Raw genomic sequence first — 16279 nt, 5'->3', positions numbered from 1 at the left:
ACACATAGTGTTGTAGGGTATAAAAACAAAATACATTCCATCTTAAATTCTAATATGTTGAAACCACACATAGTTTCATTATTTCCCTGTTCGCCATGAACTTTAATCCTCTTAAAAACTTAGAAAAATAACTGTTGAGTAATTGACAACGTCGGTTTAATAATATAATAAATGTAAATTTATTGACTTTGAAATAAATTTTCGTCAGCGTTTATTATCCCCTTGACATTTTGAGGATGATACACCAACGCCTCATCAAAAGATGCTGCGCGATGGTAGCGGTGGCTAAACGTTATCGTCTTAATGTTGCCACTAATTGATGGCTAACGTCACCCGAAACTGACAGCCACTGTGGACTGGCTATGTCATAAATAATTGTGGCTTATGTCTCGGTTTATGTTTCAATATTTGTTTTTTTGTTTTATTATTTAAAAAAAAGTCTTACGTACAAGTTGTCTTAAATTTACGAAAATTAATAAACTAATGTTTGAAGTTAATCAACAGTGTTGAGATAATGGTAAACGCCATTCATCCGGTATCAGTGTTGTCTTATGAAGGTGGTGGCAGCTGTAAGTGGAGAAGATGGAAATAATATTGCTTGCATTAGTACTTGAAAAATAAATATAAAAATTGGTTAAATAGGTTTTCAATTACATTTCTTGAGTGGAGCAACAAAAAATGCCTTGAGTTAACAATTTATATTACAAACAAAAAAAATCGTGAAAATGCCGATTGAAAAAAGGAGAAGGCCGTCAGAAGGGCCACCATAGACGTATATGGAAGACTTTCCAAGATCCTTCTTTTAGAGCACAAAATTAGAATTTGACCACCTAAAGAGTACTAAAGTGTTGAGGATAGCTTGATTTTTGTGACTCAAGAGCTCAAAACGTACTAAATTGTACAACATTGAAAAATTTTGAATGATTGTCACTCTCCAAACGTAGGTTTGGTCAGTCATTACTAATCGGAAGTGGCTATACCAGATATAAAGGGTGAGATAAAAAAACTGCATCAAAGTCAAGCCATAACTTTTACATTCTTCTTAAATTTTGTTGAATGAAAGCAAAAAATGTCGGAAATAGCATCAAATTTTACAATAAGTTTAGATTTGTTCGAATTTGTCAAATTTGGTACGAATTATGGCCATCAAACGGCCAATGAAACCGTCACACGCTACCCGAATGTTGTTCTGCAATATTTTCGCCCATTCCCGGCGAAGCGTTTGCTTGAGGGGATCGACACTTCGGTATTTTTCTGTGCAAACCTTGCATTCGTAAATACTCAAGACACAATAGTCCAACGGATTGGTATTCGCAGATTTTGGTGGCCATGTTTTATGTTTTTCTATGGACGCTTGAAATGAAGCGAGGAATCTCATTTTGTAACCATTCTTGGGTGGCGCGTGCTGAGTGCGATGGTGCTGAGTCCTGTTGAAATGTCCAAGGTCTGTGGCCAAAATGTTTGCATGCCCAAGGCTTTAATACACCCTCCAGAATATTTTCGCGATAATATTCGGTATTTATTCTGATGCCACGGTCGATTAATACGAGCGGATAGCGACCATCGGCTGTTATGGCGGTCCACACCATCACCAAGGCCGGCGCTTGAGTTCTGTTGGACAACCGAAGGTGCAAATTTTAAGCTGACCTCTTTGGCAAGTAAACACGATAATTTTGTTTGTTTACACACTGCTGGACAACGAATGTTTTCTCATCGGAGAAAACCAAATTCGGCAGTTCACCACCACTTTCGGCCAAGCGAAACAACTCTTTAGCTCTTTTGAGACTATTTTCTTTCTGTTGCGGTGTAATTTCTTGCACTTTTTAGAATTGCAATGGCTTTAGCCCGAGTTTATTTTTCAATATTTGCCGAATAGAATATTGCGATGCGTTCAGCTCGCGAGCCATTTAGCTTCTTTACTTTTCGATTTTCGACCATTTCTACTGATGTTGCTGTTTTTTTCCCGTCCACTTCCCTGACATCGGGCTGCGCTACCAGAATCACGGTAACGAGCAATGGTACGAAAAAAAATGGATTTATTCACATTTAAATACTGGAATGCTCTAACGATAGCCACTTGTGGTTTTCCAGCCAAATATAAAACGCTTGAATTTCATCCTTTTTTATGGAAAATTCTCACCAAAATGCTTTTGTACGCTTGTAAACAATATAATGAGCAGTAACTAGAATAATTTTAAAAGCTGTCGGACGAGTGGCTTAGAAATGACAGCAGTCTGAAGTTGATTGCAATTTTTTCATCTCACCCTGTATACCCTCTCTAGCCATATGATAAAATATTTTCATCAATTCGTTCAATAATATTAACTTAATTGCTGTTATAGGTATCAGAAAAGTTTGGGTCGTGTTGCCGGTATTGGTCAATTCAAGCCATAGCCAAAGGTCGGCTACTTAAAATAGAATAACATTTAAAACAAGTGAAAATAGATATTTGCTGCAAAAAATAATCTGTAGAAAAAGTGGTAAAAATTTGTTAAAAAAGTGCATTTTTTTCTTTTTGTAAACAGTGGTAAAATTATTAATAAAATTTAAATAACTATTGGTGCATAATTTGGAAAATTTTATTAATGAGCAAGTTAAAAAGTATCAGTCGGTATTGCCGACAGATATATACCCTCAGCCTGCGTTAGATTATTTAAATATATTTTGGCAAGTATTACGATTATTCAAACGTTTGACCCTCTATGCAGCAGGTTCCGAAGGAATGGGTCAATATTGTCCATTTCGTATTTTATGCGAAATCATAAATTCCGATAAATTTCATATTCATATCAGACTTCTTATTGAGAGATAAAATTATTGAAAATTGTGACACTATGTGGGTGAGGTGCCAGAAGGGGTTCGAAGATATATACAAATCTTGTGTTAGCAAAAATTTTTGTATGTTTGAAATTTGCAGAGAGTTGGATGCTTATTTATTTGAGCGTTTTTTTTTTCAAAATCTTGGACCCTATGTGTGGGGGAGGTACCAGAAGAAATGGTTCGATCTATACCATCTTTATAACAGATCTTGTGTTGAATCGGATGTTAATTTGGCGTTTTATGAGCCACATGGATATTCAAAATGTCGACATTGTGTGGGGGAGGTACCAGAAGGAGTGGACCGATATATTCAATGTTAACACCAGATATTAGGTTTATAGAAATATTGGGATGTGTGAAATTTTAAGACTTTTAGTTCCTTACATCACATTTTATAAGAGTTATAATTATTCAAAATTTTGACCCTTTGTGGTGGAGGTACTTGATGGAGTGGACCGATATAGTCTATTTTCGCACCTGACCTAGCACTTACGCAAATATTAGGATTCGCAAAGTTCGAGCAAAATCGGACCATCTTTTTTCTTTCTGTGCAGAAAATATATTTTTTGCAAATTTCGAACTTTTGTGGGGGAGGTACTTGATGGAGTGGACCGATATTGTCCATTTTTGCACCTGACCTTGCGCTATTACAAACATTAGGATTTGCAGAGATGGGGCAAAATCGGATCATTCTTTCTCTTTCTGTGCAGAAAATATATTTTTTGAAAATATCGGAGGTACCAGAAGGAGTGGACCGATGTATTCCACCTTCACACCAGATATTACGCTAATACAATTATTGGGATGTGTGAAATTTGAAGACAATCGGACTCTTACTTCACATTTTATAAGAGTTGTTATTATTCAAAATTTTGACCCTTTGTGGGGGAGGTACTTGATAGAGTGGACCAATATTGTCCATTTTCGCACTTGACCTAGCACTGACAAAAATATTAGGATTCGCAAAGTTGGAGCAAAATCGGATCATTCTTTCTCTTTCTGTGCAGAAAATATATTTTTTGAAAATTTCGAACTTTTGTGGGGGAGGTACCAGGAGGAGTGGACCGATATTGCCCATCTCCGAACTCGATCTAAGTTTGACAATAATATTATGATGTACAAAGTTTGGACCAAATCGGATACTCCCTTCGAGAGTTATCGTGCGCACCAGCCAGACAGACAGACAGACGGACGGACGGACGGACGGACATCGCTAGATCGACTCCAAATGTCCTGAAACGGATTTGGTCCAAAGAGACCTAGGGTCTAAAACCGTTATTTCGACTAGGCATGTTTTGACCGTATCAAATGATATATACCCTCTGTAGCCATATGGCTGAGGGTATAAAAAATTGGGGTTGCGGAGCCCGTATTGACACAAAAGCTGGAAATATAACAGGCATTAGCAAAATTTAAGGGACCCATAACTCGGGAATTATGAACATCCTCAAGAAAAAAAAATATATTGTCGCACTTAGAACTTGTGGTAAAATTTTTAGGTGAGGGAGCCTTATACATACTGATGGTAAGCATGATTACTCTTAAATAAATTTCCGATTCTGACTAAAATTCACACATCGTCATATATATAAAATAAATTTTCGAAAGGTTAGACCAATTCGTTTACATCTTCTTGGACCCTCCACACATAGAGCTAATATTTCTTACATTTTCTCCAATTTCAAATATAGATTGGTCGGACTTCGTTTGATACCACAACACCCTAAAAAAATACATTTATACGCTTCTAATTCATTTATTGCCTTCCGTGAAATCGAAATTTAATCTTGTTATTTCAAAAGAGTTAGTTTGAGATATTTTCCTTCCACAGAAATTTGAATAAACTGAGTACGTTAATATGGTAATATATAATGTTATGGTAATATATAATGTCAAAATCAAATGTCAAATAATTTTGCAAATTTAATTTGGCAATCAGCTATCCTTTATGCAATACTTACTCATTTGTGAACCTCCTATAACAGGGCAGACATAATATTTCGAACGGTAATCCTCTGAGCCAAACTCATTTAAATTTGACCAGTAAAGCACAGATCCCTTGGGTAGATTTACACTCAATTGAAGCTGGGGGAATGCCACTGAGCCACCCATTTTTGGTTCTTGTAACTGAAAAAAGAAGACGAAAATTTAAAGAAACTTCTTTCACTCCAACCATCACTTCTTCAATATTTACATTAAACATTACACCAGCTTGCTTGGTGTTGCCGGCCTTCTGTACCGATGTCTTCTCAACTTCCATAATATTCTCGAAATTGTAAAAATCGAAACGCCAATTTTTGGCATTCAACGTATCACGTTCGTGACCAATGACACGATGCAATTTCTCGTTGAGTTGATGCATTTTCTTCAAACCAATATTTGTCAATTGCAACATGCCATCGTCATCGGCAAGGGAATCCTCCTCTTTTTCAACAATAAACTGCTTCAAGTCATCCAATTGCTTGCCACTCATCGCCCGATGATAGATGACAATGAAGGGGTCCACATTCAGAATTTCCACTTTGAGTGGTTGTAGCAACAACCATTTTGAATTGAAAGTAACCAGAGAACATTGTGGAATTCGGGCTGATGTTTCAAATTGGGCAGTATGGATTTGTTGTTGCTGTTGGCTATTGGTTGCCTCCCGGCAAATTTCCTCTATCATCAGTTCTTCGTCGGTTTTCTTGATTGCCGTCTGTGTGGGTGGGAGGATAGATAGACAAAAAAAATGGAAATGTAGAAAACAGAATAAAAAATTGAATTACAGAGGGATATTGGGAACTTGATGCAAAGCAATATGTGATGGGTGTGAGAAAAGTTACAGAACACTTATACTGTATTATGTCACCATATCAGCACTTGATTTTCATTTGGTTCTAATTCAATGATAGATAGACAGAATGGCGTTATATTTCAACTGTGTACGTATTTTTTATCTGTAGAGGATCACTACAGTTCTGAGGTCTAATATATTGTATGGTCGTACAGTTAAAATTTAAACGAGACATTTATATCACCTTCAGCATCATGTCGGGCTGATGTTTCAGTACAGTTATTAAAGGTTCGATTAAAACTTTGCACTTTGACTTCTTTCTCGGGAAAATTAATCACTCGGGTGTAAAACTTGCTCGCGAGAGGTAGTGTTTGAAGAGTAGGTGGCAAAAAATTGCATGTATAGGTCCACGTTTTGAAATAGCCCCCATATAAAGGTATCTCCCGATATTCGGTATTTTGATGGTTTTTGCCACATTTTTTCACCGATTTGTCTAAAAATTGGTATTTGTTGGTCATAATGGGTTCCAGCTCCGGTGGTGAAACATTGCATGTATGGGTCCATGATTTGGTATAGCCCCCCTTTTACCGGAACCTCCCGATATTCGGTATTTTAATGGTTTTTGCCACATTTTTTCACTGATTTCTTTAAAAATTGGTATTTGTGGGTCATAATGGGTCCTAGTTCGTGTGGCGAAACATTGTATGTATAGGTCCACGTTTTCATATAGTCCCCATATAACGGTACCTCCCGATATTCGGTAATTTGATGATTTTTGCCACATTTTTTCAAGAATTTCTCTGAAAATTGGTAGTTGTAGATCATAATAGGTCCCAGTTCGTGCGGCGAGTTAGTGTAATTATAGGTCCACGCTTTGGTATAGTCCCCATATAACGGTACCTCCCGATATTCGGTAATTTGATGATTTTTGCCACATTTTTTCACGGATTTGTCTGAAAATTGATATATGTAGGTCATAATGGGTTCTAACTCCTTTGGCGAAACATTGCATGTGTAGGTCCACGATTGGCATAGCCCCCATATAACGGTACCTCCCGATATTTGGCATTTTAATGGTTTTTACCACATTTCTTCTAATGTTTCCTTTACCCTAAGGTGGAGGGTATTAAAAGTTTAGCCCGGCCGAACTTAATGTTTTTTACTTGTTTTTACTTTCAAGAGTTCTCTCGCTCGACTTCCATCAAGTTTCTCTGTACTCGAATTCGCGTGAGTTTTTCGGATGTCTGTCCTTTATTAGGTCTGTATTTAAAAGCACTAAAATCTGGGGCTTAGAAGCCAATATCCTCTATATTTTTATGTAAGTCGCTGCTGGTGAAATTCGATGTTAGACCCTATAAAGTATATATGTTCTGGATCAGTGTAAAATTCTAAATCGATTTAGCAATATCCGTCTTTTGGTGTGTCTGTCTGTTGTAATCATGCTTATCTTTGCTAATATTTCATACCAATTGGGAAGGGAAATGGAACATTTTGCACATGTCGGTCCACGTTTTCGTATAGCCCTTATATAATGGTACCTCCCAATAGACGTGTTCATATATTGATCCCATTTTTTCTATAGCCCCCAAAGAACAGCCATATTATCAAATGGAAATATTTTTATTCGTAAAGCATACCAGTCACTGTAGCAGAAAACTGTCCATGTAGGTTCGCGTTTTGGTAACTTTACTTCCCAATATTCGGTATTTTAACAATGGCTAATTGTTACACCCCCAGACATATGGCTGCAGAGGATATACATCATTTCACATGCTAACAACGTGACTCATGGAAATAATAGTTTTAGACCTGTAGGTCTTTTGGGACCAACTCCATTTCAGAACATTTGGAGTCGATCTAGCGTGTCCGTCCGTCTGTTTAGAGCACACGACAACTCTCCAACTTGTCCCATTTGGTAATTGGGACCAAAAATGGTAAGTCGTAATATTAATATTAAACTTAGACTTTCATAAGAATATTCAGTGCCATTTGTAACAAAAAAGTTCCAAAAAAGTAAAAAAGCAGCTAAGTTCGGCCGAGCCGACCATTTATTACCATCCACCATTTGGAGGGAAATTGAAAATTAAAAAAAAAAAACCGACAACTACCACTTAATTGAAAACCGTTATGTGGGGACTATACGAAACCTTACGATTTTTTTCGTCATATGCTATAGTACCCATTTCGAACTTTAAATACGAAATTTGTTACAATTCCCGTGAATAATGACGCAAAAAGCATGAAAATACCGAGTATCGGGAGGTACCGTCATATGGGGGCTATACGAAGACGTGGACCTGCATACGAAATTTTTCGAAGTGGACCTGCATACAAAACTTTTTGTCATAGGCTGCAGTGCCCATTACGAACTTCAAATACAGAATTTGAAACAATTCCTGTAAATAATGTTGTTAAAGTCATGAAAGTACCGTTATATGGGGCCTATAAGAAACCTGGACCGACATGGCCCACTTACGAACTTAGCCTGCCTACTGGCAAACTATGCATGTATCCAAAATTTTAGCATTCTATCTCAATTCGTTCGGATGATAGCGTGATTACACAGACAGACGGCTGATGCATTCTAAATTGTGAATATGATCACTATATGGTCGAAATAATTAAAATCACCAAATGCAATACATCTATGAGAGCACACAGCTTCAATTTAGTCTCAACTCGGCACTTTTCCTCTCGTACCCTTGTAATTGGGTCACCCTCTATATGGAGTCTTGTAATTTGATATGGTCAATTACTTTTAGCATTATTTTTCATTTTTTCTTTTACATACTAACCTTTTTCTCAGCTGTGCTGTCCTGTTTTTTATTTAAAAGATATTTGCTCTTTTTCAAATCGCTTTTAATTGATGTAACAGCCTTTAGAACATTTTTTTGATTTGGGTTATATTGCAACATTTCTTCGGCTATTTTGAGAGCCTTGTGTAAATTGCCTAAAAGAGTAACAAAAAACAAAAACAATAATAATTCAGTTATTAAAGCAAACAACAACAACTCAACAAGTTATAAAGCAATAGAAAATTTAATACTTTTTAGGAAGTGTTTAATTTTTTTTATTGAAAATATTTAAACACCATAAAATATTCTTCCTTTCTTCCTATTCCAGCTAGACTTACCTGATTTATATTCCACATTCAATAGAGCTCGCAAAACTTCCAAACGTGCCTTAACATTAAATTCATTTACATTGTTCGTAGTCGAACCTGTTATTTCAGCTTCGGTGGAATTTTGTTGTTGCTGCTGCTGTTGTTGTCCAACAATGGGTATTTTTTCCAAGGCCGTTTCCATCCAATATTTAGCATTGGATTGATAACCATTCTTGCTTGACTTAAGACCCAATTCTAAACAATCACTCCAGGACATTTCCGAACTAGATGTATACATGGAAGCAGGGGGAGGGAGAGGAGGCGGGTTGGAACAAGTGAATTTGATGAATAACGTTATTACCGCCATTTGTGTTAATTTTCAATTTTACAATTTCTCGGAAACGCAAAATTTGAATAACAGCCAGTCAAAAGTCTACTTACCCCATTTTAATGCCATTAACTTCGCCCACAGACAGACGTTGTGGTTCCAATTTGAACATATCTTGGATACGCAGCAAACCAACCAAAGCCGATTCGTAATCCTCCTCCGTGGGGAAGGTGAGTTCATCGCTTTGGGTAATGTTTTTGGTCAAGTCTGAAAGGCAGATGAAAATAATAAAGAATAATTTGTTTATTAAATAGAATCAATTTTTTTCCTGAGATTATGCATAGAGAAAATAAACAATTTTGACAATGGGAAAAATAATCCCCCGGGGGTAGTAAATAAATTACTATGAAAATAAATTGTGAGATTGCCATAGACACATCATTCGGGGAAATGTCCCACTAAGAGGATTATATTCGCCAAATATAAAAACGTAGAGAAAACGGTTTAAGGAATTTATCGAAATTCCTAATAAGACTATAGCTACGGATCTCACTGTGGGTGTTAACATCCTTTGCTTGGAATGTTATTCCCATTGTAATAACATATGAATAAATGCAAAAATTATTTTATATCATTATTATTTTTTTGGAAACTGTCCGATTTTTCTTTTTTTTTTTCTAAAAACTCGGTATATATCTCTGAGTGATAAAATTTAGTCGTTTTTTGTAGGAAAAAAAGGAAAGGAAAAATCCAGCATATTATGAAAGTAGAACTAAACAAAGATACATGTATATCGGCGATTTGGGCCCAAATGGTGAGGGTATGTTCCCCCTCCTCCACATGCTTTGTGGATTAAAGTTTTTTGCAAATCCTTACAATTTAGGTGCATAGCTAAACGAGGACTATTTATTAACCCTCAAAAGAGTCACCAAAGTTTTATTTTCGTCCATTAAAATAAATAAGTAATAAATAAATACAGGGTGACATGAAAAAACTTCAACCAACTTCAGACTGCTGTCATTTCTACGCCACAGTCGACAGCTGCTATAACGATTCCAGTCACAGCTCATTATATTGTCTACAAGCATACAAAAGCATTGTGGTGAGACTTTTCAAGAAAAAATATTATTCGTGATGGAATTCAAGCTTGATAGTGTGATTTCTTTATATTTGGCTGGAAAACCTCAAGTGGCTATCGTTAGAGCACTCCAGCAATTAAATGTGAAAAAATCTTTTGTGTCTCATACCATCGCTCGTTACCGTGATACTGGTCAAGGAAATGGGCGAAAAAAAACAGTAAAGAAAGTCTTAAAATCGGGTGGGGCCGACTTTATGATACCCTACACCACTTTGCTAATTTAGTAGAGTTCCGCACAACAATTAAAAGTTTGTATGGGAGAATTCAATCATACACGCTATGATTATAATTATAATTTAAAGTTCAAAGGACTAAATATGCCGAAGCATATGTATCTTTTAAATTCGGACTTGTATTGCCCATTTGGTGCACAATTAATTTGAAATCGGATAAAAATATATATGGGAGCTATATCCAAATCGGAACCGATCTCGATAAAATTTGCCAAAGATATTTTTGAGCTGTATTTGATATATTTCCCTGAATATCGATGTTACGGAGTGCATATTACGGCTGTGGGTAACAAATATGACAAATCGGATGAACAGTATATATGGGAGCTATAGTTATATCTGAACCGATTTACCAAATTTGACATACTAACTTCTAGACTCAATTCAGTCGTAAGTGCCAAATTTTATCCAATTTGGGCAAATATTAGACGTTTGGTGCACAATAAAAGGTAAATCGGACGAAGTTATATATGGGAGCTATATCTGAACCGATTTCGATCAAATTTGGCATACTTATTTTCAGACCTAATTTGGTTAAATGTGCAAAATTCCATACTATTCGGACTGGTATTACACGTTTCATCTGGATGGGGCAATAAATGCGAACTGTACTTTGTTTACAAAAATACATGGACAGGCGGACGGACGGACATGCATAAATCGACTCAGAATGTGATTCTATGCAGATCATCAAAAGGAACTATGGGTCTATCTCGTTTCCTTTTGCCTGTTACAAACAAATGCACAAAGACGTAATACCCTAACCACCTTGTGGTGTTGGGTATAAAAACAGCAACATCAGCAGAAATGGTTCCAAAAATAAAGAAGCGACTTGATAGAAACCCGCGTCGCAGTACCCAAAAAATGGCTTTTGAGCTGAACATATCTCAATATTCTATTAGGCAAATATTGAAAAATGAGCTCGGGGTAGATCCATTGAAATTCCAAAAAGTGCACGATCTTACACCGCAACAGAAAAAAAGACTCAAAAGAGCTAAAGATTTGTTTCACTTGGCCGAAAGTGGTGAGCTGCCCAATTTGGTTTTCTCTTTTTATGAAACATTCGTTGTTTACCAGTTTAAAAAAAAAAAAAAAAAAACTGATCGTGTTTTTTGCCAAAGAGTTCAGCTGAAAATGTGCAATTCCTGTTGGCCACCAGAACTCAAGCGCCGGCCATAGAGATTGTGTTGGCCATAACCGCAGATGGTCGCTCTCCGCTCGTATTAATCGACCATGGCATCAGAATAAATGCCGAATATTATCGCGAAAATATTCTGGAGGGTGTATTAAAGCCTTGGGCACGCAAACATTTTGGCCGCAGACCTTGGACATTCCAACGGGACTCAGCACCTTTTAAATTCGGACTTGTATTGCCCATTTGGTGCACAATTAATTTGAAATCGAAAGAGTTCTAATTGGTAGTTCTAATTACGACTATAAGAGACAAAAATAACAAATCGAATAAACGATAGATATGGGAGCAATATTTATATCTGAACCGACTTTAACCAAATTTGAAACTCTTGCTTTTAGGATTGGTATTTATGTACCAAATTCCATCCTATTTGGGCTAATACTACACATTTGGCGCACAATAAAAAACAAATCTGACGAAGATATGTATGGGAGCTATATCTAAATATTGACCGATTATATCAATTTCCATATGGTTCGTCCTTGCTCTAAACAAACGATTTGTGCAAAATTTCATCTTGATCGGGCAATGCGAGCAGTAAAAATACATGTCTGCCCAATCGAACGGACGGACGTTTGTCTGGAACCAATATTTCTCTGTTTGTGGCATCACCCAACCCTTGGCGGATTAGGTTGATATTACCACCACTCCTATTTACACTTTTTTTAAATGGAAAATCAAAAACCAGCGCCCTTACATATCCTCTTTGCAATTATGGGGATTATGACCTTTTTTCGGTTATAATCTCTATTATAAAGTGGTGTGTATGACCGCTTGCTGTGAGGGCTATTTAAAACAAGTTAAAAAGCAGTAAGTTCGGCTGGGCAGAACTTTGAATAACCTCTACCATTTGGAACGAATTTGGAAATTTTCAAAAAATAAAATCCGTTAAAAATTATGTTAAAATCTTAGAAATACCGAATATAGCTGTTATATTGGGGTCTATACGACGTGGACCTACATAGACATAGTTTGACATAAGCCATTACCATATTCAAATTCGAGACTTGAAATAAGCGATGAATAATGTAGCTAAAATCATGAAAATGCCGTATATCGGGAGGTACCGTTATATCGGAGCTATACGAAGAACTGAACCTGCATACACAATTTTCTGTCACTTGTTGTAGCATCCATTACGAACTTCAAATATGACATCTAAAACAATTTCGGATAGTATTGTACCTAAAATCGTCAAAATACCGAAAATATGGAGATACAGATATATGGGGCCTATACGAAGACTTGGACCTGTATAGACAATTGTCTGTCACAGACTGTAGTTCCTATTACGAACTCGAAATACGTAATTTGAAACTACTCCGGTGAATAATGACGCTAAAATCATCAAAATACCGAATATTGGAAGGTACCGTTATATGGGGGCTATACTTCAGATACCAAATTTGATACTTTGTTGGGTCTGACATGAGTATTTCGAGGAGTTACAAACGGAATGACAAAGATAATATACCTTACATAGTATGGCGGAGGGTATAAAAATTATTAAATGTATTAAACTTGGGTTCGCGTTAGCCGGTGTTTAACATACTTAGAGGAGAAAATCTTTGGACGTACCCATTATTATGGGGGTCATGTCCGCTACTTTCTGGGGTTTATGACAGTTTTCTCTTGTACATAATTCTCATTCCATCATGGGGGTTCGGCCATAATCCCCAGAAAGTTGCGCACATAATCCCTATAATAATGGGTATGCCCAAAACGATTGGGTATGCGAAAAAATAGGTTTCTCCTCTAGGCATGTTCTGCACCTAAATTTCATAATTTGACGGGGATTGAGATCTTCTCTCCTCCGGCGATTACCGTTAATCAAATATTTCTAAAATTAATTATGTGTCCGTGGGGATTGTGTCCGTTTTGGAAGCGGACATAATACCCACATTATTATGGGGGTTATGACCAAAAACAAACCGAACATAATGACCAACAAGTAAGCAAAGGCTATGGTCGTGCGGGGCCGACTATGTTATACCCTACAAAACTACAGTATATTAGAAGCCCCTTTATGTCCAAATCCATATTGGAAGATTTCGCTTTTGAAATTAGGATTTTGACAAGGGACATTTGCCCAATATTTATGCAATCTGTCGTGCTATTAGTTGTTGTAGTCCATTTTACAGCTAAATATAATCCAATGATCATCCAAAATGCTAGAATTCTTCCCTGTCCTTAACTCTCTTCACAGGCGTGTCGATTGGCTTAAATTGTGTGATCGGAAAAATATTTCTGTTTTTGGATAATTTGAACCTCTAAATATTTTGCAATCATCTCCAAAACAAGAAGCCCCTCTGTATCTCCAAATTTAGACTCATCTATATGATTTGCTTGTCTACAATATTTGGCTATATTCGTCAACGAAATTAGCATAAAAAAGCCAGAAATTCGCCTTTTGTGTATTTCGGATATCGCCTGTAAGTAACGCAGGTATTTTTTCACACAAAATTAGTGGTCCATTGTACCCGCTGTCCTAAACTCTAACTTTATGCGAGATTTCGTGTCCTCTGGTTTCTATTTGTGACCTTTATAACGGCTGCAAAATCAGGAAAATTTTTAGTTGTTGGTCCATTTCAACCCCTAATATATTGCGGACATCTTTGAAAACAATAGGCCTAGCCCTTCTGAGCCCAATCCTACCCTTGTGAGGATCGGACGATATTTGCAATCCTTATATAATAAATCCAACCTGTGTTGTAAGGTGAAAAAATATTAAAAAATATTATAAGTCAAATTGAAAAAATCGCATGCGATAAAAAATATGAAAAAATAAAAATATGTCACAAAATATTACAAAATCTATATTAGCATCATTATTGGCATATTTTTCTGCAATTTTTTATATTTTATTCTTTTATGTCAAGAGGGCATCCTGAATTGACAAAATTTGTCAAAATTGTTCCAGCCATTCTTGAGAAATATGCATTCTAACTAACATCCCCTTCCTTTGTATATACACATTTTGTATATTTCGCTATATATATCCGATATATTTACTATCGGTATCTACGTAACGGTCAGAATTGACCTGTTCGTCTATTTGTGATTCCGCTGGGATTAAAAATATTCGCGGTTTAATAGCAAATTTGAAAATTATTTAACACAAATGTTGTAGCCTATTTCACCCACTAAATATTACCCGATGACCATCGAAATTGGAAGGCTTCTGCCCAGCCCTAAGCTCTAGCCCCATGCTAACTTCGGCTTTGATTGGTCTATAATTGCGACCTGTAGAGCAAGTGCAAAATCAGGAATTTTTTCAGTTTTTGGTCCATTTCAACCCCTAAATATTATGCGATCATCTCCAAAAGAAATAGAAATATTCTGGCCATAGCCCCACCTCCATTCTAAATTTCGTGAAGATCGGGCCATAATTGCGACCTGTAGAGTGATTACAAATTAACATGGACAGACGGACGGACGGACATACATAGCTAGATCGACTCAGCTCGGCGATATAGGAAGATCCATATATACTTTCCTATGTGGGAAACCAATATTTCGAGGTGTTACATAATTTTTGGCCCAATCAAACTTTTAATACCCCCAACACATAGTGTTGTAGGGTATAAAAACAAACCAGATATAATTGCAAGGAAATTATAAATCCTAAAATTCGTACAAGAAAGGTAGATATTTGTTGCATCTTAAACAACAGAATATCGTCAACATACATATCATACCCCTCTAATGGATGGTATATATTGGTATTCTGTTTCTTATACAACCATCATAAATGTCAAACTGTGGTTTTCAAATTTGAAAATTTTTACTGTATACTTGCCTTCAGTATCCAAATAGTCCTCGGCATAATTGGTTAGGCCCTTCCAATCGGATGTTAGACGTTTCAACATAGTTACAGCATTGATGGGATTATTTAAATATCCCTCACGATTATCACCAACCTCATCGTAAATATTTTGGATTTCTTGGGTTTTTCTAAAATCAGAAAAAATATGTTATAAAAAATTCAATGTAAATTTGCTGATGTAACTCTTATTTCAATAATTTTGCCATTTGTCCTACCTTCTTAAGGTATCCAATTTTTGTTCTTGTACTTCGATGAAATGCCTTAGGCTATCAATTAAAACTTTTTCTGTATGGAGCAATTCAAGTAAATCATCTTGGCCATTATTGCTGGCGATGGTAATCAATTCTCCATTCACCAATAAATTCGTGTGGAAGAAAAAGCCAAAAAGCGCCAATGGAAAAATAGTACAGAGCTTCATATTTGGTTAGAGCTGTTGTCTACGATTATTGGAATATTTTTAATGTATTTTTCTTTTTCTTCTACTTTCTTTATTCGCCGGTCTGCGGGGTTTAATGAACTTATGATCTGTGGGGTGCTTTGCATAAAACTTGATTTTTTCTTGTTTTGTTGTGTGTTTGTTTGTTTTTGTTGTTGTCATGAATTTGGCCTCTGGCTTACAACACCGACAAGCTTAGTTGGCCAAGTTCATGGCAGACGTTTGTTTTTGCCTTGTGAAAAATATTTCGTTTTTTTATTCTTTTTGAATATTAATGATTGATATTAGAATATATTCTTTCTGGGTTCTTTTGTGTTTAATATATGGTTTTTAGGTTTTTTTTTAGGTTGTTAACGTTTAGAGATCTTTTGTCCGACTAAATCTTTAGCTAGAAAAGTTTCAAATTTTTGTCTAAAATTCCAGTAAG

The 16279-nt window shown here is 36.2% G+C and overlaps 1 protein-coding gene across 1 annotated transcript; it reads right to left on the bottom strand.

Moving 5' to 3' along the window:
• Window positions 1-389: 389 nt before the first annotated feature.
• On the bottom strand, window positions 390-15851 carry LOC101899865 (prolyl 4-hydroxylase subunit alpha-2). Its single transcript, XM_059122333.1, has 8 exons — window positions 15632-15851; window positions 15390-15544; window positions 9138-9291; window positions 8727-8980; window positions 8389-8543; window positions 5015-5515; window positions 4782-4947; window positions 390-567 (listed from the first exon to the last, which is right to left on the bottom strand). Exons 1-8 carry the CDS (start codon window positions 15832-15834, stop codon window positions 539-541), a joined length of 1617 nt encoding a protein of 538 aa, XP_058978316.1. The 5' UTR covers window positions 15835-15851; the 3' UTR covers window positions 390-538.
• Window positions 15852-16279: the final 428 nt, after the last annotated feature.

Source organism: Musca domestica, unplaced genomic scaffold (assembly GCF_030504385.1).
Source record: "Musca domestica strain aabys unplaced genomic scaffold, Musca_domestica.polishedcontigs.V.1.1 1, whole genome shotgun sequence".
NCBI lineage: Eukaryota > Metazoa > Arthropoda > Insecta > Diptera > Muscidae > Musca > Musca domestica.
The sequence above is the reverse complement of the archived record's forward strand: the minus strand, read 5'-3'. Positions and strand labels throughout refer to the sequence as shown.

Excerpts from the sequence above, each read along its gene's own strand:
- LOC101899865 (XM_059122333.1), bottom strand. The coding sequence starts at position 15,834 with ATGAAGCTCTGTACTATTTTTCCATTGGCGCTTTTTGGCTTTTTCTTC. Across the intron at positions 9,292-15,389 it reads GGACTATTTGGATACTGAAG|ACTTGACCAAAAACATTACC; the intron begins GCAAGTATACAG and ends TCTGCCTTTCAG. Across the intron at positions 4,948-5,014 it reads AAGCTGGTGTAATGTTTAAT|TTACAAGAACCAAAAATGGG; the intron begins GTAAATATTGAA and ends TTCTTTTTTCAG.